The sequence below is a fragment of the Canis aureus genome, chromosome 22 (assembly GCF_053574225.1).
Source record: "Canis aureus isolate CA01 chromosome 22, VMU_Caureus_v.1.0, whole genome shotgun sequence".
NCBI lineage: Eukaryota > Metazoa > Chordata > Mammalia > Carnivora > Canidae > Canis > Canis aureus.
The window spans coordinates 16,001,060-16,022,525 of NC_135632.1; the positions used below are offsets into that span (position 1 = coordinate 16,001,060).

At 48.5% G+C, this 21,466-nt stretch overlaps 1 protein-coding gene across 2 annotated transcripts in view; it reads right to left on the reverse strand.

Annotated features, from left to right (window-relative positions):
• The window catches only part of CLSTN2 (calsyntenin 2), a 616,484-nt gene that overhangs the window by 32,639 nt on the left and 562,379 nt on the right, over positions 1 to 21,466 (reverse strand). For both annotated transcript variants that reach the window (XM_077864941.1, XM_077864942.1), the window contains exons 9-10: positions 16,389 to 16,551; positions 3,143 to 3,309 (exon numbers count right to left, since the gene is read on the reverse strand). In XM_077864941.1, the coding sequence (XP_077721067.1) occupies positions 3,143 to 3,309; positions 16,389 to 16,551 (330 nt within the window). The remainder of the gene's footprint in view (positions 1 to 3,142; positions 3,310 to 16,388; positions 16,552 to 21,466) is intronic.

Below are 21,466 nucleotides of genomic sequence, written 5' to 3' on the forward strand. Positions count from 1 at the left end.
TTGGGCTATGAAAGAACAAATTGGCAGGCCTTATGCTAGGAAAATCAGAACAGGATATTCTTCAGGAAGGTGGTTATTCCATAGTATCCCAGGATCTCGTACGGGTACAAGACAGTAACCACCCCAACCATTTAATGACCCCAGACATGCTGGACAAATATTCAGAAATAGGCATGATCCAGGGGAAGACGAGTGAAAAGAGGAACCTGCACTGGGCCCTGCGAGCAGATGGATAGATAGTCTTGTTCATTAGAGGAGGCCCTCACTTTCCTCTGGACTAGCCAGGGAGGAGTGGGGAGGCCTGGAACCAGGAGAAAGGAGAAAAACAGTCATTATTCTGAAATGAGTGAGGGATATGAAATGGAGTTAGGGCAAGAGAGAAGGAAGTCTGAATAATTTTCAAGAATGCCTTATAATCTGAGTTGCTGGTGTGGAGGAAAGAGCATGGACTTATTTTGGGCAGGTTCCTGAGCCTGTCTCCTTATTTCTGAAATGGGGCCATAACATTTAATCTGTTGTGAGGCGTAGGGATAATGAACTTTGAATAGCCCCCGGTGGGTACACGATGACTTGTGTCTTATCATTAACTTCTCCTGCGGTGCTAGTTCGTGCCAGCTGTGCCTAAGGATGGAGAAGGATCCTCTGCGGTGACTGGGAGTCAACAGGTGGGATCCTGAAAAGTTGGAAGAGCCTCTGCACCCGCCACGGCTTTGTGTGCCACGTAGTTTACAACCCCCTCTCGTCATAGGCTCTGGATGCTCCGTAGAGATTGTGCATCTCCTAATGTAGAATTCTAAGAATGTGGGGCTTTTTGGTGCAGTATCTTTGGATTGTTTGTTTTGTAGTGCTTGAATCCTGAAGCCGTGATCTCATGGGATGCTCCGGAGCAGAGCAGATCCACTCAGAGGCGGGGAGCAAACCCAGAATTAGAGGGGGGGAGGGTTGGAGGACAGGTTTCTGCATCACTGGGCTGACAAAATGCTAAGGGAATGACTCCAACAGTTGGTTGAGGATCAAACCCCAGGCTCCGCATGCGAGGGTACCAATATCAAATGTGCCATGAAGTAGACAGGGATGGGGGTGGGGGGTGGGGTGAGGAGTCGTCCTTTCCAACATGAGGCAGTCTTGCAGGTCTCCTTCAATGACAGGTGATTAACTATTGAGTGCCCCTGTTCGTGCCTATTTAAGGTTCTGTAAGGCCATTCTTGCCTTGCCCTGTCTGTACGCTCCTCCCACCTTCCCCCTCTGACCCAGCCTCCAAGGTGAGCATCCTAAACTATGCTCCTGGCTGGATCATGCTGCTCTACCTGGAGTCCTTCAGTGGCCCCCTGGGGCCCACCGGAGAAAACATGTAAACACCTGAACACAGTTCACTGGGCCCCATGACACAGCCTATGCTTAGGGGACCACACTTCCACCTTTATTCCTACAATTTGGGCACTTTAACAATTTGGGGCATGTAACTCCTTCTTGGAATCCCAGTGCACGCTGTGGGGCACCCCAGCCCCCTGCCATCATCCATGCTCTCGGATCTGCCTAGAGTGACCACCCAGCTCCCCTCCCCCTGCCTTTCTCCTGCTTGATTCCTCCTCATCCTGAAACATGCTGCTCAGACCCCACCTCCTCCAAGGAGCCTTTTCCAACTGCTGCTCCTCAGGTTCTGGAACTCTGGAGCAAGACCTCCTGGGGTTCAAGTTCTGGCTCTGCTCATTACCAGTTCTGGGATCTCAGACAAGTTTCCATTCTCTTAAAGTCCTCAATTCCTTATGTGTGAAATAGGAACATTTATGGGAGCTTTGTCATAGGGTTCTTCTGGTATTGACTAAGTTAGTACCCACAAAGCATTTAGAGCTGTGTCTGGCACTTGGGGGAGCCTCGTGCTCATCGTTATCGCAGCTTACCAGCCTGGATTACAAACATCAGCTTGGGCCACTGACTTCCCTGAAGATAAAAGGCTGGGAATGTTCAGCTTTGGGTCTCCCTCCATCTAGCCCAGAACCAATACCCGGGTGTCCATGGCATGTTTGCTGAAGTGACTGCGGCTTAAAGAAAAACATGATGTGCTCAGATCACCAGCCCCTCCATGGCTCCCCATGTCAGAGCCTCATAGGCTCCCCTGGCAGCAAAAATAAAGGTGCTGTCTTTGGGAGGGGGGACTCCCTATACCCTGGGGTAGGGGTAGGCAGGGTAGGCCCAGGGTAGGAGGCACGGAGGAGACGGTAGGTGAGGGGTGAAGTGGGCAGCCTCTGCTCTGGTCACACCAGCCTTGAGAAATGGCCCATAAAGGAAACCTCCAGGCTGTGGGGAGGGGGTTGGCTCGTGGGGCTGGCCTGTGCTCCAGGAGGCCGAGGGTGGCCTGTCTACTCTCTCTGGGGTCCATTAGGACCGAGCCGGGGTGCAGTGATATTTAACCAGCTCTTTGCTCAGGTTCCCAGAGGCTCCCTGCTGGCAGGAGCGCGCAGGGTCCAGGTGAGGCCAGCAGGCTCCCTGCCGGGTGGGGGTGAGGTGACCGGGCCGGGTGCTCACTGAGGACGTTTAGCTACGCGTGTCCTGCCCCTCAGGAGGTACCTTTTTCAGAACACAGCTTTGATTCTTTCGGATCACATGAATGTTTTTATTTTGCATGAATCTGCTCACATTCCCTCTGCCAGAGATTGCTCGAAGCCCAACCTGCGCTTCAATTTCACGACATGAGACCCAGCAACCTCCATATCTGCTAATTCCAGCCCCCCTGGGCTGACCTTCCTTCCTAATTTATATTTAACATGGCCAAACTTTTCATTCTATTTTTAAATATTTTTTTGAAATCTCTTCTCACATGCTGCTCCTGTTCCTTTGGCAAACAAACAACAAAGCAACCAACCAACCCAGAACAGCCGAAATACAACCATCCCCTTCTGGTAGACAGGGGACACGTGTCTGCTTTTGTGTAATGAACTGATGATGCACAAGGGCTTCATCTAGGGAATCTCACGACACAGCAGAAGTCCACCACGGCAGTCACGGCCCCTCACCCCCCCGCCGCACCATCTCTGTGCAACTCGACAGGTGGGGACTCCGTTTCCCAGAGTGCGCTGGCCCTGGGCAGCCTCCGCCCCACAAGTCAATGTCTTACTGGTGGCGACACTGGCTCCTTCCTTACCTTTATGCCTTGGCCGAGGCTTTCCAGGGAATTGATATCCAGTCCTTCCTTGCAGGCCTGCAGGCAGGAGATCACCTTCTGACTCTCCATTTTGCCGGGGCGGATGGTGAGACTGGCCAGGCTGCCGTGGAAGAACTGAGCAAACCGTGGTTTGGTGACTTCTCCTCCTAGAAGTGAAAGCAGCACCCGGTCATTTGCCCTGTGGAGGCTGGGTATGGAACACCCACGATCTGGCTGGGGGACCAAGGACACACTGTGGCTGTGTCCCCGCAACCTGAGCCTTTCCTCCAGAGCAGTAAGCTCAGCGGCCGTACTCCAACAGGAGGATATCATCGGTGCCCCCCAGCTGCACCCGACTTAGAAAAGCTGGAATTCTTCAACTTGAAGCAGTTGCTTTCAGAGGCATGACCTGCTTTAGAAGAAAGGACCTAGAGAGAAAGAACGGGAAGGAGAGGGAGGCTGCCACTGACAGGAGGCCTGCTGTGCGCCCGGCTCTCAGCTAGGGCCCCCATCTGAGCAAGCCTGCAAAGAAGGGGTCCTTGTTTCCCGCTCACACCTGCAGACCCCTGAGGCTCAGAAAGGCTGAGGGACTGGCCCCAGGATGCACAGCCGACGCTGGAGCTGGTCCTCTGGTCCTGGTCTGACTCCAAAGCCGGCGCTCGCCTCCCGACATTCCACGGAGGGGTTGGCAGGCCGCCGAGGAGTCCCCGAGCCCTCCATCCACAGGCCTGGCTCTCTTGCAATGAATTGATTTCGTACCCACTTAAATTCAAGTTCCCGGATTCTGTTCTGCCTCTGCCTCTCTTCTCCTCGCCTACTTCTTGGTTTCCACTGTTCTCTCTATGGGCTGAGTCAAGGCCTATCTGAGCGCCGGCCTGCTCTTCACACGAAACTGTTCAGTGCTGCTCATGTCAAGGCCTCTCCTCCTCCTCCCTCCCTGGTTTTCTCCACGTCTCTAAAGTAAAAGCTCCCCCAAGGTCCGTTTGAACCCTCACCTCTTCTAGGAGGCCTTCCCCACAGCCTTCACGGAACACGGGCCCCTTCTCTCTGAGCAGCCTACACCGACACTAGCCTTGATCTCGCACTTCTGTCTGTTCAGAGATGTAGCAGGACGTAGGTAGCGGGATGTGGGTCGAATTCCAGTTTTGCTAATTCCCTGGGAAGGTTTGGTAAACAGCCTCTGCTGGCTTGCAGGGGACAATTCTGGGTTTTGGTCCCTGGGTCTCCTGAAATGCATCCCTAGCGAAGTGTGCTGCAGTGAGACAGCACGCCGGAGGGCCAATTTCTGACCATTTCTACTAGAGTGACCCCCACAGTGACTTCTCTGTGCCAGCAGAGCCTGGACCTCAGCTGGAGGGGGCAGAGGGCTCTCCCCGGTCACTCTAATTCAGCCCTGGGGTAGTAGATGCTCCTAATACCTGCGTTCCCATATTCTAGAGAGTTCTACTTCTCAGTAGCGAATCCTTGTGATTCCAATTCTCTATTATGGTTAATAATTCTTTATACTTATCCGTTGAAATTGTGGTGTGGTTTTTCTCTGGTGATTGAGTCCACACCAATACCCTGTGTTGGCATGCACACCTTGCTCACACCTGTTCCTCTTCACGCTTAGATACCACCTCCAAATGGCTTAGGTTAGGCAAACGCCATGGTCCTTCAAGGCCCCGTAAGCTCTCTGTCCCCGGCTTGCACACAGAAGCCTCTCATGGGTCACCCGGTCTACTTTCCCCCCTCCCTGGCCAGAGCCCCCCTGCCCACCACGTCCTCTCCTGAGCCTTGGAGCACTGACTTCATCCGACCACACCCTCAAAACCCCACGTTGCTAATGGCTTACATGTGTGGGGTTTATGTCCTCAATAGCCTATCACTGGGGTTCTCAACCTTGCCTGCACATTTTAATCATCTGAGGATCTTTAAAAAATCAAGTTGATTCTGGTGCTGGGTCCCACCTTGAGAGATTATGGCTGAGTTGGGGTGAAGAGCTTCAGAAGCTCCTCAGGTGCGCTGAATGTGAAGTCAAGGTCAGGAATCTCTGGCTCTAAGCTTCTTAGGCTGGGCCTTCTGCACACTGCTGTGCGATCTCTCTCCTTCACGCCACCCACCGGCTTACTCTTGCTAGCCTTTGCACACTGCTAGAATGTATTTGTTTAAGTCTCCTGGATGGCAGGGAGCACTCATGCATTATTCATTTTAATGAAGATGATACTGAGCAGGTATTAAGGGCCGAGGGTTGCAACAGGCACTTTGCGTAAGTTGGCTCATTTATTCCTTTCAACAGCACAGGTGCCCCGTGTGGTCCCGGCATCCTGCACCCTGCCTGGCACACAGCGGACATTTCATAACTGTTTCTTGAACTGAAAGAGGTGGCGGATTAATGCCAGCAGAGTAGTGGACATTGTGGAGTCTCTCCAACATCCATCTCCCCTCTGCCCTCTTGCAGCGGCAGCCCAGAGGTTCGGGGGAGTTGACTTGAATTCCAGGGATGGATTCTATTTAGTCACGGCTACTCAGGTTTTCCTCTTCCCCTTGCTCCAGTGGCTCAGTCAGGTGTTGGCATCCGATGAAGCCGATCGGTACCTGCGTCCACTAAGCCACAGAGGCTGGCCCAGGAGTAATCAAGACCAAATTCAGGCCAATGAGAGGAGAGGAGGAATTAATTGGCAGCCTTTGGGAAAAGAGCTTCCCTTTTTTTTTTTTTTTTTTTTTTTGAGCTTCCCTTTTCTATCCAGAAAGTTTCTGGAACCTACTCCTGCTCTCTACCCTGGAGATGGTGGTGTGAAGAAGGAAGGCTTAGGGCTGCTGCCGCCACCTTGTAAGCAGGCCAAGGACAACAAAGGTGATGCATGAAGGCAGGCAGAGCTGGGACAGTCCTAGTAGAGGCCCAAGTAGACCTCCTCACCACTCTACCACAGGGCATCCTCAGCTGGCGGAGCCAATCACCCACCTTTAAGCCATTTTGACTCATGTTGTTCTTACCTGCCATCAAAAACATTTTCACTTTGGAAATGAAAGGAGAAGGTTCTATCAAAGTACTCAGTCCACAGGGAACTTTAAACAGATGTGTCTTTGGGGAATGCCATGACATGGCAATGACTTGAGAGTGGTGGGGGAACCCATCGGGGACCTCCTGATCTTGGCCCTCAAAGCCCCCTTGGGTAAAGTGCTCCTCAGTGCCATTGACATGTTCCTGCCCTCACAGACGGGCACTCCCATTGATCTGCACAAAGAAAGGTGTGAGCATGGGTACAAATGGCAGAGCTGCCACTCCCCAGGGCACTCGGATGGTTGTCTCCTCTCTGCTTTGTCCACCCTGTGTCCCCAGAGAGCAGCAGATACAGCAACATTTTCTGTGTATGAATTGAACTATGTCTCCAACACGGTGTGCAGTCCTCACCATACATCATCATCTTACTGAACCTTCACCAAACTCTTGGGAGGGAGGTACTCATTCTGTAGTTACAGTTACGCCAACTCAGATCTCTCAGTAGTAAGCGGCCCAAGGCCACACAAGTAGGAAGGGGTGAAGTGTGTGCCCCTCCGGTGTGCGTACATTCGGCCATGCATGGGGCCAGCTGGAGCATCCCGGTGTACTGGCCAGGCCCATCCAGAGTGAGGCTGGGAGCGAGCCCTCTGTGGTCTGTTATCTAGACCCCCTCAAGGGCTCACTCTGCAGCTCCGCGACTTTGCGACTTTCTTGGGCGCTAAGGCATTTTCCTACACACCATTTTTTTCTCCACAAAACATTCAAGTTTAGTATTTTTGATGCAAGAATCCCAGATCTGTGGTGCACTCTGTTTATTAGTGATGCAGCTCCAGGAAATTGATTCAATTAGCAATTTGCAATAGGAGGCCGGTATAAAATTTGAAATCTATTTGCACTCAGGAGTGGCTGTGATGCAGGATTTAAAAAATAATAGATACACTGAAAGCCTCTTTCTTTTTAATATCTTAGTAAACCACATGGCTCCTCTGTTAACATTTAGACCCAAACATGGTCATGAATTACTTTAAGAAAAAACAACATAACCTGATTTCCTATACAAAGAACTTTCTCTACATGTTTGCGAATGTGATTTTGGGTTCCTGAGGCTAGCTCTGCACACATTTTTAAAGTGTTTGCTGAATGCCTAGCCTTCTGTTAGATTGAGTTAATTATAAGATGTAGTTCATTCTCTTTAAGAACTTCTACTTAGTTGGGAGAATAAAGTATAGACACTGGGGAAATAAAAACATGAGTAAATCGCCAGTATAATAGACGGTCTAAGGCAGGGCATGATTGATATCCAAAGAAATGATACAGATGTGGTGTCCAACGGATCAGAGGGAAAAAATAATGGCCATCATCTGTTAGGCCCTTAAAATATGGCAAGTTCTTTCATGTGCTATTTTAGTTAATACTTAAGTGGCAGGATAGTATGTTTGAGACCTTAGCCTCTATTCTTTTGATTTTTCCCAAGTATTTCTCTCATCTTACCCTCCATTTAGACACATATCTGGCTTGTGCTCATTGCCACAGGGAGGGTTGTGACAAGGAGATGAGCAGATGGAGCTTAAAGCTGAGTTTCTTTTGCTTCCAGAAGCCTAAACCCTTCGGAGGCTGGGGAAGATCTGGGTATGGATCCACATTTGGGGAAAAGTAGAAGAAGAAAAATCTGGCTTCCCGCAGACAAGAAAATGTCACCCCCGACTGGGAGGTGGGGGCTAGCAGGGAGGATGTGGAGGGGGTAAGGCACAGGGGTGCAGAGTGAGGCACCTGAAGCCCGCCACCTGGGCTGAGCCTTGGCTGGGGAGCGTGATGCTGGAGGCAATGCTGGTTTGTCGCATCTGGACAGATAGGCAGATGGACTGCAGATGGTCTGACAGACAGAACCTGAGAAGCAGTGAGGATATTTTTGTGCCCCTAAGTAAGGTGAAGAAATACCGAGAGCTGCCAGCCCCGAAAGACCGTTAGTGACAGGACCGAAGAGGTGAGCACCATCTCAGAGCACATCTGCCCGGGAAGATGACTGGGGTCCCCTCTGTCCCTGGCACCGCAGCTCCACATACATTTCCTTGCAATCGGCTGGCCGAGGAAATGGAACAGTTTCACATTTGCCAAGGTTAAATCTCCCCCGCTCAGATGGAATAGTGGTTCGGAATGAAACGAAGATGGATGTGGAAACAATAGTTTTTCTTTGTGAATTCAGATTCCTACCTGCTAAACTTCTAATTCCTTTCCCAGACGATGTTTCCAAAGTTTGGTCACTTATTCACAGCAACGCAGCCAGGAATTAGTGAACCAGATTCAGACTCAGGTCTCGCTCGCTGGCAAGGCTTTGACTTGCATGCAGCATGATGGATGTGGTGGTGGTGGGCGGGGGGGGGGGGTGTGGAGGCTCAAAGAGGGTTCTTGGAGGGTGTAATAATCGGGCTGCTTCCTAAAGATGGGGACAGGCTGGGACTGTCACAGTGCCGGGGGAGAATGTCCAATTACACTGGGGTTCTGTGGACACGGAGGGGCTTCGACAGCAGTTATTCTGAGCCAGAGTTTGCACTGGGACTGACTTACCCTTCAGCTTTCTTTCTACTGAGAGGTGGGACCCACTCACCTCAATAGCTTTTGAACCCTTTCCCTCTAAGTAGAAGATCAGAGCTGTGTGAAGGTGCCGTCTCCTCCGTTTGCAAAGCGTGTGCAGGATGGGCACCGCCTTCCCTCTTGCCCGAGTCGGATGCTGCTCTGTGCATGGCTTGTTGACGGGGATGCCCCTCAATGAACACAATTTCATGGATGGTTGGGTATCAATTTTGAGCAATGCAAATGGTGAGACGGTCTGAAATCTTGCTTTCCCTCATTTCCTCATTTCAACGATGGAGACACCGACGGAACGCAAAGACTAAGTGGAGTGTGTAATAGACCCCCAGAAGCTGTAGCTTCAGTACTGTCCACACAGCCCAGAGGGCTGCAGCTGTGGGCTGCAGGTGACTTGTGGAGACGGATGATCTGCAGTTGCAGCTGGCCACGACCGTTCTCAGCAGGCTTTCTCAGCCCTTTCCGTGTCTGTGTAGCCATCTCTCAGCCTTTCTAGTAGACATTTAATATATGGCATGTTCTAAGTCAGCAAAACCTATGACTCCCCCAAATCATCTCTGTGGGGTTGGGGACCTGAATTCATGGAATTGGAAGGACCCTCACATACCATCCAGGAGATCTCCTTCATTCTCCAGGTGAAGAACTGAGGACTACAGAGGCAGGACACTTTTCAAAGACCCAGAGCAGCAGAGCAAGGATCTCAAATTTTCTTCTTACAGCTCCAAACTCAACCCTCCCTACACTGAACCATGATGGGTCTGTAGTTAGGCCTCAGTTTGACTTTGTCCAATCTGTGGGAAGAATGCCCTGGGAGTTTGCTCAAGTGATCTGACTCCAGACTTCAGAATCCTCTGGTCTTTCATACTTGGATATGAAATGCCATCTGACTATACACGTCCTTAGAAGCAGAGGTGGTGTAGCAATGCAAATAAGGGTGACAGTTCCAGTGGCAGACACCTTGGTACAAATCCAAACCCCTCTCTCCTCTCAGTTTCCTCATCTGCAAAGTGGGGATCCCTTTCTTATCCAGGCAATAGGGTTGCAAAAGGGGAAGCCTTTTGGCAAGCTCGTTGTATGGGCAGCACGAACCAAGGAACTCAAATATGAAATTACATGATGTGAGTTTTGTCTGTTTTTCACTTCTGTGGCCTTTTCTCCTCCTCCCCTCTGGTGTATCTCTCAGGGAAGGTGAAACAATACTGTTTTTACTCCAAGATCCTTGTCAACTTTTCTAATTGGTATAATCTTTGGAATAAGATACAAAGTTAGAATACAACTCAGTTATACCGTGTTTCCAGACATGAATTTTAAAGCAGATTTCATCTATGTCTCCTTTAAATTAATATGCCCTCACATCCAATTAGCTCCAGGGCCTAGAGCAGTCTTGTCTTGATTTTTTGATACAGTTAATACTAGGAGACACCTTGTTAGTCATCCCCGTGTGTCGGACCACGAACAACACACCTTTGTCAAAACAGCTTCAAAAATGGGATGTAATCCAACAAACATTAGCTACTGACCTTCTCTCTTGACCTACTGGAATAGGGGGGAAGGTGAAGAGAGCAGAATCTGGGAGAGCAGACAGTCCTTGCCTCTGTAAACTGATAGCCTAGCAGGGGATGGAGACCTGCATTGGTAACTCCAATGAGATGTTTCCCGAAGAGTGTTCCAAGGACACTATTTCACAAAGAGTGAGTTCTGTAGTGAGTTAAGATTGAGAAATATGGGTTAAGTCATATCAAACGGATTATTTTATTGGTGAGCTTTTGAAAGCTCTTAATAAGCTAACGAGCATTGTGACTCTTGAACGTGGTGGTGTGGGGAGAATTTATGCAGTTTCCCACCCTTGACCATGGTCTCCTTGTGCCAGGGGCATCCTTTGGAACTGGAGCTTCACGAAGCCCTCCCTGGGAAATGCCCACCTGAATATAAGGCAGGCTATGTTAGCACATGCTGCTTTCTTCCAGCAGCAGAGACCCTAGGGATGCAGAATAATTTCAACACAGACTTTATTAAGAGAATTTGTACTAAATTAGACCAAGCTTATTAAGTGAAGGCATGTACTCCAAGTCCCTGTGCTAATTTTAGTGTCTGGCAACAAGATGACCTGGAAATGTGCACCAGATCTCAGGACCACGTGTGGCTCCAATTCTGCTCTGTCTGAAGGTGACATGCTATTGATTATTGAAACTCTCAGGGTTATGTCTGCCTTTTAATCCCACTATTGACCTCTCCTGTTCTTTGCCTTGGCTCCTCCCCAAAGCCACAATAGGAGTTCTATATCTGTCCCTTAACAAGAAGTTCTAATTTTTAGAACCACCTCTTTCTCTACCTCCTGTGGGTTTATTTGTTAAGTAGGCGGTAGGACTCAGCAAGATCAGGAGCTAGGGTAGAAAAGTCTCCTCATCTCAGACCTGGATAGTATCATAGTTAGGAGCAGGCAAAGCTGGACGCTCTAGGAAGGCCAAGGTCCAGAGTATTGGGGGAGAGTTCCTGGCAGCAGTAGGGATGTGGTGGTTGCTGGGGACAAGTGACAAGGAGGGAAGCCTGCGATGAGATCTGCCAAGAGTAGAGGAGGATCAGGGAGGGAGCAAGGGGTGGCTTCTTGAGGGCGTGCGGAGAGACATGCTTCTGAGATCTGCTTAGCTGCTTCCTTGAAAGAACCCTTGCAGATGCCACACAAACTAGGTGACCCAGAGCAGATCTGTTTGTGGTGTTGGGTGGAGGCGGCCCAGACTTCCACCTGCTGGGGCATCTCCCTGAAACCTCAGGCCCTGGTCTGACACCATCAGCAGCCTTCCTGACTTGCTGACAGCCAGGGACGCCTGGGTTCCAGACCCTGAGTGGGTGGGCCCAGTTTAAAGGTCCAGGGGTGAAGCAGGTGTGAGAATACAACTTTTATTATAGATCAGTAGAACTTGAATTTTTGTTGTTAGAAATGGATGAGGAGGAAATCTAAGGAAAAGGGCAAATTAATTAGTCTTTTAAACGATCTTCTCCCATGGTGTGACCCCAAGAGAGACAAGGCACCTGGAATTGGTCTAAAGGTAGCAATTTCTGCCTTGGCACAGACGGAGCTGGGCCCGGAGGGGGTCTGAGTGCATCCTGAGAACACTGTGACACAGAGGTGGAGGCAAGGAGGGGAAGAGGACTCTTTTGTGATGCCAGGTCCATCCTCGCTGCAAAAGCCTTTCTCTACAATTAAGATACATGCTCGGGGCTGTGCTGGCAACATTTCTTAAGTGTAAATGAAGTCTCTTTTTTTTCTTAATTACTGGAAAAAATACCAATGAAAATGAAGTTCCACTGATTACTTTGGCTTTCAAATTCACTAACAGGACACAGTAGGCTAATTGGGGCTGTGGAGCACTGCCCAGCAACAGTGCTGGAGCCTGTTCCCGGGAGCATCCAACAAGCAGCTGCTATCAAATTATTTTCTATCCCCATTGTTAAACCCCAATTGGAAAATTCACAAATGGGAGCTGGTTTCCTTGCCAACCTCAGAAGCACCTAAAGAGCTCCCTACAATCGCCAGCCCAGAGGCAATTAGAGGCTCACCCAGCAGGCTTATAATATGCATATAAGTGGACTTCAGAAAGTTAGAAATATGCCAAGTAAGGGGGTGCATCATAGGCTCTTGGTTTCACAGCACTGTGTCCTTTTGAAAGGTCTTTTGATGTCTTCTTCCAAGGCAAAGCATGACTCCAAGGAGGATGCAGGTATTGATGCGAATCCAAGCTCCTGCACGAGATGGTCGGGTGTCCTGTGGTCTGGTCGCAACTCCTCTTCCCAGGCTCTCCTGCACTCGTCTTGGCCCCCGAACCCCCAAGCGACCGGGTGCTCTGAGCACACCTGTGTGAAACTTCTCTGCAACGGCATATGCTGTTGTTGCCTTCTCTGTCTTCCTGGTGAACTCTTAGCCCTCTGAGAAGGCCCAAGTTTGAAGATTTTGAAGAATTTTCTCCTACGCTGAAAATTTACCAATATATTATCTTTCCTCTCAGGGCAGATGCCTACATCTCCAAGGCCTGACAGACCGCGTGATCAGGTTCTTGCCCACACCACAAAGGCTGTGTTCCAACACTTGTCTTCTCATTGGCTCTTCTCTTGCTTCACTGACCTTCCTTCTGACGTGTAGATGGACCTGAGAGATCAGGGTCTGTGTGGGATGGCTCCTCCTAGGGTGGGGTGGGGGGGAGAGTTGGTGCCCACAAGGAGCCACGGGGAGGCTGGAATGGCAAAAGCCAGGGCATACCAAAGGTCCTGCAGACTGTCTGCCGCGTAGGGTCTAGGTGCAAGGAATGGAGAAGGGATGGAGGCGGAGACCGGTAGATGTTTTCAAATTTAGGCCTTTATTCAACTGAAGCATGCTGAGCACACTCCATGTACCTATCACCTGTACCTTATAATGACAAGGGAGGTGTTAGCCTAGTTTTATAGCTGAGAAAATAGTTGCTCAGGGAAGTTACAGGTTCTGCTGGGACCATACAGCCAGCAAGTGGCAGGGTGGGGATTGGACTCACACTCAAAATTTCCTGACTCTAAAGCCTAAACTCTTCTTCCTTGCTCTTTGGAGGGTCGCTTGAGAGAAAATATAACAAGGGATGAGCAACTGGGATGCAGGGTTGCTGTGGGTTTTTGATTCCAGAGTTGACAGATGTGTCAGAAGGTAAAGGGGTTGCAGAGTTTACACATCAGCTCCAGCATTTTCCCAAACACATCATCACATCAACAGGATGATCAACTAGCAATGGAGAAAGAAGCCACAATGAGAAGAAAACAGGCTCTGAAGACCTGGGGTCAGGCAGGTTGGGTGGGGTGACCTAGGGTCAGCTACATTACCTCAGAAAGCCTCGGTTTCTTTATCTACAAGTTGGGACTCCTAGCTCTTTCTCACAGGATTGTAAATACCCAGGCACATAAAGGGCCTCCTTGCATCACTGTCTCTTGAAGTTTCATCCAGAAAATGACATCAGGCACTTCCACTCCCATTTAATTGGCCAAAGCAAGTCCTATGACCGCACCTTCCAGCATCCCTCTGGGAAGAGGGCAGAAACACTCGGCGGTGAACACCTCCTAGGCACTTTCTCCCACATTCTTTTAAAAGGAACATATGCTTTGGTTTGAAAAGCGTTTTGTGAAATAGCTTTTAAATAAATCATTATCAGATATAATATTAGTGCTGTTATTTATGGAGCAATGATGCTGTCTTATATGTAGCCTAGGAGAATATCAAGAAGGAAAGACTCCCAGAAAATGGAGTCAGGAGCCACAAAAAACACTCTCCGCTTTAGAGTTAGGGGCCCTTAAAGCATCAGCCCAGAGGGATTTCAGAATTGCTAGTGACCAAAGACTGCGGTGTTTCTCTAATTCTTCCTCTTGCTTAGTGGAAATGTTTTTTGGTTATTTTCCTTATTCCACTTTTGCATCGTGGGCGTGTATAGGAGTTGTGGTGGCAGCGTATTTCTTCCTTTTAGTGTATAGGTCTCCAGATCAAGTGGGGCCACAGCTGGTCCTGAAAGAGAGCCACCTATGCCTCTTAGCCTGATGAAGAGGTCGCCAGGAATCACTCAGAGAATCTGGACGTTGAGCTTAGAGTCAGGTGGAATTTTGGGTTGCCTCATTTAGTCAAGATGGTTGTGATTGTCCCCCCCCCCCCCCCGTGGGAAGGACAGTCAGATATCTGTTGCCTAAGTGAATAGACCATGGTGTTCATCAGTGTTGTTCATAAAATATTTTCAGTTTTTCTTCCAGACACAATGTAGATTTTTACTTCCCTGCCTTCTTGGAGTTAGGTGTGGACATATGAATTGCTTTGGTGAATAAAATGTGAGTAAAAAGGATTGGTGTCACTTGTAGGTGAAAGCTGTAGGGGCTCATGCACCATTCATTCATCAGACTTTTTTTTTCCTTTTTCTCAGTATGAAGCAATGTGGCTGCTCTGCCTGCTTGGGTCCCAGAGTCAGGAAAAAACAGAAAAGATCTGCAGTGAATATCAACTGAAGATTATTTTATGTTCCTGAAAATTGGGGCCTGATTGTCACTGTAGCATAACTTAGACTATTGTAACTGATTCAAAGAGGTCATCTTAATTCTTTATAAAATTACTTTTTATTTTGGCGGGACTGTTTCCCCCCCAGGGGGTACACAACCGCACAGTAGTGGTTCTAGCTGGCCTTGTAGAGGTGGGGGCGGGTTCCCACTGCAGGCTGGGGTGACAGGGATCTCAATGTGGTCTCTGAGGGCCTCTAAGGGAAGAGTCATGGTGAAGTTCATAGTGAGGATGTCACAGGACTCCCTTAACTCATGAGCAGCATTTAGCCTATGTTCCAGAATATCCAGAGGCTGGCTGTGGTGTCCGGCTGGGGCACTGAGCTGCATGAGAGGGCGGCTGTGTTCAGTGGCTGATGATTCCTGTGCAATCTCTGAATCAGTGGCTTGCTATACGAATTAGTTTCATAGACTCTTGCCACACGACACAGTCTCCCTTTTCTGAATTCCTGGAAAATTTTGCAATACGCATGAAGCTCTTAGCCAGTTCGATTGGCATGTTTGATGACTTCTTAGTATTGTGTGACATACGTCAGATGTCAAGTGGTTGACTTCAGCTAAAAATATATTCTCTTCCCTTGCCTCATTTGTGCTTTATTCCTTCCTGGGTTTTATATCCCTAGTGCTCCCAGACTGTGTTATGTGTGCATTTTTTGATCCTATCTTGCATGGTGCGGTCCAGCACCCACTCTTTGTCTCAACTCACAGGGGCCTATATGTCCCCTAGCTCACTCTTTGGTCAACTGGTTCTCTGATGTTCTTTCCCATGGTGAATGGTCGAAGTCACACATCTTAGTAACTTTCAGACTCCGTCATCACGAGGTTGGGTCATCTCAGGGTACAAATATGCTTATTTGGGGAGTATTTTTCTTCCCCTCTATTCTCACTGGTACTTCAAAGCACCCCAGCTTTTAAGAAAACAAAAACAAAGATTCCAACAGATCTGAGTGAAAGACAGAAAGGTTAAATGTATGTTCGAAGAGCTGGTTTTCTTGTTTCCAAAGAGGAGATTCACCTTCTAATCTGGGGATTGGAGGAGAGGCGGCAGCAGAGACCTTCTAGTGGGAAGGCAATGAGGAGCCTCTGCCCTTAGTGAGTGGGGAAAGGGCTCAGAGCTGAGCTGAACTTGATGGTGGCCTCCCATAGCCTCATGCCTGTAAACAATCCATCCCCTCAGCCCTGCATATTTATGAGCTCCCAGAGCAGAGGGTTGGGGGCTTGGACAACTTGTGTGGGGATAAAGGGAGATCCTTGGATCCTGATTAGCATCAAGAAAGTCAAATGACAATTTTGGTACAGGATTTTACTTTCAGCCTTTTCTCTACACAACCCCCATTTGAAAACAGAGAAGGTTCCAGAACAATTAAAGGCACTAGCAACTCAGAGGCAACCATGAAACTGCTCATGTTGATCTAACATCAAAATCTGGTCTCAAGCCAAGTGCTTTATTATTACACAAATTTAGTGTCTGAATTAATCCTTATTTTAAAAAGTCCTGTTTTATTAGTAAGGGGTAGTAAATTTTCTAGGCTAAATCTCACATCACTTGCTTTTCCCTTTTCTCTCTCAGTACCTTTCCTGGACTGTACACAGTATGCCAGGGAGAAGGGCCTGATGTGGAGTTACCTTGCCAACAAGCGCCGACCGTAAGTTGCATGGCTATGTGAGATGGATGAATGGGCCAATCGTTGGTCACCAGATAGGGTTCATATGTTGCTCCATCCATGTATAAGGTAACTACAGGAAACTCCACATTGATGACGTAGTAATGCCATTCTTTGTCACATATCTAATGAAAAGAAAGAGAAGCAACACTTCAAATTGAATATTCAATGAAAGATCAAATAGGCTTTTATTCTAATCATGAAAGGGGGAGAAGACATTTTTGGGTTAATCATTTTTATTGCCAAGAACTCAACAAACATAATGGTTGCCATAACTGAGGTTAGAGAAACTCATATGGAACATGATGGAGCAAACATGGGGCAGAGGAACATGGGAAAATCTGATCAGGCAAGTATTTGAGTATGGACAGAGTATCTTGGTCACAGAATTAACAGCTGTTGAGGCTGGCAAGTTCTTGGAGGACAGGTGGGGTTGACGGCTCAAATTTGTTTTGTATAAAATTCTTCTTAGTTCTTTAGTAGAGAAAGAAGTTAAATTAAAATTATTTTCCTAAGCTTGGGGGATAGATTAAGCTAGAAAAAGAGATACCAGATTGAAAGTAGAAAGGAAGGTGGGGATAGAGAAGGGAAGGAGGAAGGGAAAGAGAAAAATGAAATAGAGAATTAGGGGCAAGAAAGGAGGAGAGAAGGCGAAGAAAATGGGATGAGGAAGAAGGATGGAATGCAAATTAGTAGGAAACCCTGATTCCTTTGTCTCTAGGAGCAACCAAGGAGTCTTATGGCCCCTTCAACTCGTGCAAGATATATTCTGAGAAAGATGGTCTTCTCAAGGGGTCTCCCATGCATCCTACTTGGAGTACCTAGGGAGGCAGAGAAGGACCACACATGGTCCTTCTGGCCTGGACAGGTACAAAGCACTCTTATACTTACAGCCTCTCACAACTTTTGTGCCCAAGATGTATGGTCTTTGGGCTGGTAACCAACTTTAATGGATGAACAGAGACACCGAGGGCTAGGATGGAATTATAATTCTTGACCTCAAGGAGCTGAACTCCCATAGCATGGTCCAAAATAGAAACCAAGACTAGTTAACCTTGGGAAGGGAGACAGGAAGGTGGCCAGGCTGGAGAATGGTACCCCTTCTCTCTGATCCCCTAAGCCAGTGCCTTGGGAATCATGTTTGAACCTCTCCTCCACACGCCTTCCCTCTCAAATCCCCCTGTGGAGGCCACCTGTGAAATGTTTCTCATCTGCACCCTCATCTCCATTGCCCCCGCCATCTGTGGCAATGGAGACAGATGAGTTCGGCATGAAGGTGACCCCTATGTGAGGGCGTCAAAGCCCTCCCTACATCCCATTCTGGATTAAATGTGCTGTTGCTCATGAATAGATAACACCAACAGGGATGCTAAATGATCTTTTCCCTTTCATTTTGGAATAGGAATTTTTTCCTTAATGTTCTTTTTATATTGTCCTGTCTCATATCTCAGAAAATTACTCCTTTTGAAGCCCATTAGCCTGATAAAGCCTGATGAATATTTTAGGGGCCCTTGGAAGGTAATCAGGAGGTGTCCAAGCAAGTACTTCCAAAATCCTGTTACAGCCCACTGTATGTACAGCTCGGTACCTGCTACGAAGATCCTAACCAAGTTTACACCCCTCTGGCTCCATGCCTGAGACCAGGTACTGGGCTGGGGGCGGCTCTTGGGCTGACCCAGTGGTGTGTGAGCGGTACAGACGAAGACCTGCAGACAGAGCCGAGGGGTGTTAGAAGAGTGGGAAACTGAGGAGGAGGCATCTAATCCAAGCAAGCCCATCCAATGCACCTCGAACTTGAAGTCTGCAAACAAGAATAGGCAGACAGCATATTCCAGAATCTGGAATATGGCTCACATCCTGGGGGTGTTCTCTGTGGCACGGAGAGATCTCTGGTCAGTCCCAGGATGGGGTGGGAGCAGGTGGCAGCGCCATGACCCTGACTGCATCCTATGCCCTTTGAAATGTAGGTAGAGCATGAGAATCAATGAGGCGGCATTTGGGGGGCTCCCCTGTCCTGGCCTCCATACCACCCTCCTCTCAGCCATGACTGCCATGTTGAACCCATGTGCTCGCTGACTCTGTGGCCCTTCACACCAGCTGACACTGGATGGAGAACGATCTTCTGACTCACTTCTTTTTCACAACGCTTACAGCATTTTTTAAAAAAATTTTTTAAATTTTTATTTATTTATGATAGTCACAGAGAGAGAGAGAGAGGCAGAGACATAGGCAGAGGGAGAAGCAGGCTCCATGCACCAGGAGCCCAACGTGGGATTCGATCCCGGGTCTCCAGGATCGCGCCCTGGGCCAAAGGCAGGCGCTAAACCGCTGCGCCACCCAGGGATCCCCACTTACAGCATTTTTGTAGGGCGATACAAAAAAATTCCAAGGAAGAAGTAAAATAATTCCATAACTAACAGTAGCTGCAACCCCTCTCAATATGGCAATCGTTTCCTAGGTGTCCCCCCAGGTTTTCTGAAATGTGCTTCATGAACAGCAGCCCCCAGGATCCCCTGCATAAAAAGAGTGATCCTGCATACTGAGACTAGTTTTTTTTTTTTTTTTGGATTTCCCATTTCATTTGCATATCCAAGGCTTCCAGCAGCCTCAAAGTATATGGCTATAATAACTTTCCAACCTTGTTGGAAAATGGAACTTTTCTATTTATAGCATTCCTATAAGCACCCTGTGAAACAACAGTGGGGGAAGGTCAATTTGGATCACACTGTGTACACAATTTGAAAGTTTGCTGGTTTCACTTAATGTCAGCATTAAAATGCCTTTACCAGCTTCAGTTTAGGTGGCTGTATCGTATGGATATCCTAAACTATATTTAAATATTCCCTTATTATCAGGTGTTGATTATGTACCAGCAACATAAAAGATGCTGTAACATAATGCTGTATTTCTTTATGCATAAATGTTTATCTGCATTTCTGATGATATCCTTGGGAAAAATTCATGGAAGTAGAATTACTTCCAGGGTCAAAGGTTGAAGGTATTGTGAAGGCTCCTGACACACACTGTCAATTTTTGTTTTGTTTTTTTTTCTGCAAAAGTTTGTGTCTATTTCTTCTCCTGCCCACAGACTGTAAGAGTGCTCATGAGTTGTACTCTTTACCACATCGAGTATTAATAAAATACATAATCCTGGCAATTTGAAAGGGGATACATTTTAATCTCATTTTAATATGGTTCATAAAAGATGGCAAGATTTATATTCCCCAAGGTCAAAAGGGAGGGCCTTCTGGGAGTGGGGAGCAGTCTGAGCTAAGACACAGGCAGGAATGCCGGGGAGCTTGCTCAGTTAGCTCCTGATTCTGCATCTAGACAGGATTTTAGCTCAGACTAGGCTTATGTCTGCAGACGTCTCGCACCAAGTAATCTATGAAGGCAGCTAAAGGAAATGCCTAGTTAGGGTTTCACTAATGTGGATCTATGATTGGGAGGAGACCCACATTAGCCCTCTGCTAGAATTGGAGGGACAAACTGTAATTAAAAAATGATCAAGCCAGGAGGCAGCAAAAATAAATGTGTCAGTGCAATGGCTCAACCATGAAAGAAAGAAATTAGGCAAAGTGACCTTTCCCCGCGGGGAGAAAAGAACTTTAATTCCTGCCTGTTCGTGAATCATTGGTGAACGCAGTTGGCACCAAGCATGTCCAGTGCTATCCCCTGAGGCGATGCCCAGGGCCTCAGTTGGGCCAGAGATATTTTTCTCCCTGAACACCTGCAACTGTGTTCCCAGGGGGAGTGGCTGCAGCTGCCATTTACCGGGCAAGTGAACCAGAGACCAGAGAGCCAGGGATGCGTGTTGAGGAGGGACAATGCCAAATGGGGTCTGAGTTGGGAGTAGGCTGGTACTCCACAGTGAGTCAGGGGCCATGGAAATCAGGCTGCTGGCTGGTAGGTCCAAATATCCTTTCAAGTGTCAGCCCCTAGCACATAATAGGTAGGAGGGAAATGTATCTCATGTTGAATAGCTGCATTCAAAATACCTCATTCCCTCGAAAAACCAACGCCAGTCTTGCAATGTGGCCCCTTCAGGGTATCTGCCCTAGGAGTGGGGAAGAAGCACAGACACAGAGCATGGAGTGGTCAGGCTGGTTTGGGAAAGGCGAGGCTGGGAGATGAGGCTGCAGGGACAGATTTGAAGTGAGGCCAGAGGACCTGGGCTGCTTTCAGCCTGTGGGGGGCAGGAGGTATAAAGGTTTGGGGCAAGAGGAGGAGGATGGTAATCATAACAACAATCAATCCTGGAACATGCCTTTTGGTCTTTTTTTTTTTTTTTAAAGATTTTATTTATTTGACAGCGAGAGAGTGAGAGAGAGTGAGCATGAGCAAGGGGAGCAGGGGCTGGAGAAGCAGATGCCCGGCTGAGCAGGGAGCCCGATGCAGGACTCAATCCCAGAACCTGGGGACCATGACCTGAGTTGAAGGAAGACGCTTAAGCAACTGAGCCACCCAGGTGCCCCCTGCATCTTGGATTCAAAGCAGCTTTTTATATCCCTTATGCTTTGGAATCCTCACTGCGAACCTTGACAGTAGGAGGGCCAGTTCTGTCTCCAGCACCTCCAAAAGATCGCGAGAGAAATGACATGGTTTTGGATCTCAAGAAGTAGATGTCGGGAGTTCGATGTCACACGAACCCCAATTGGGCTTCCACATTTAGCTTCTTGTGTGTCCGTCTCACACACAGCCAGTGGCTCAGCTTTGCATACTCCCTGCCATATCAGGGCCTGGGGCAGATACTTATCTCCCGACGGACTTGCAGGTCCGATTGCCCCTGGACGGTCCACCTGACACACCACAGGCGCTTCCAACTCACAGTGTCCAACATTGAGCTCAATGTCTCCCACACTCGCTCCCCCTGTGCCCCATCCTAGGTCCCTGCCTCAGCAAGTGCTCCTCATCTGATTTGTTGTCTGGGCCAGAACCCTGGGCATGGCTTTAGGCTCCCCCACTCTTTACCTCCCTCCAGCCAGTGTGCCACCAAGTAGTGACGATGCCTCTCTCATCCATCCTCACCTCTTGACCTTC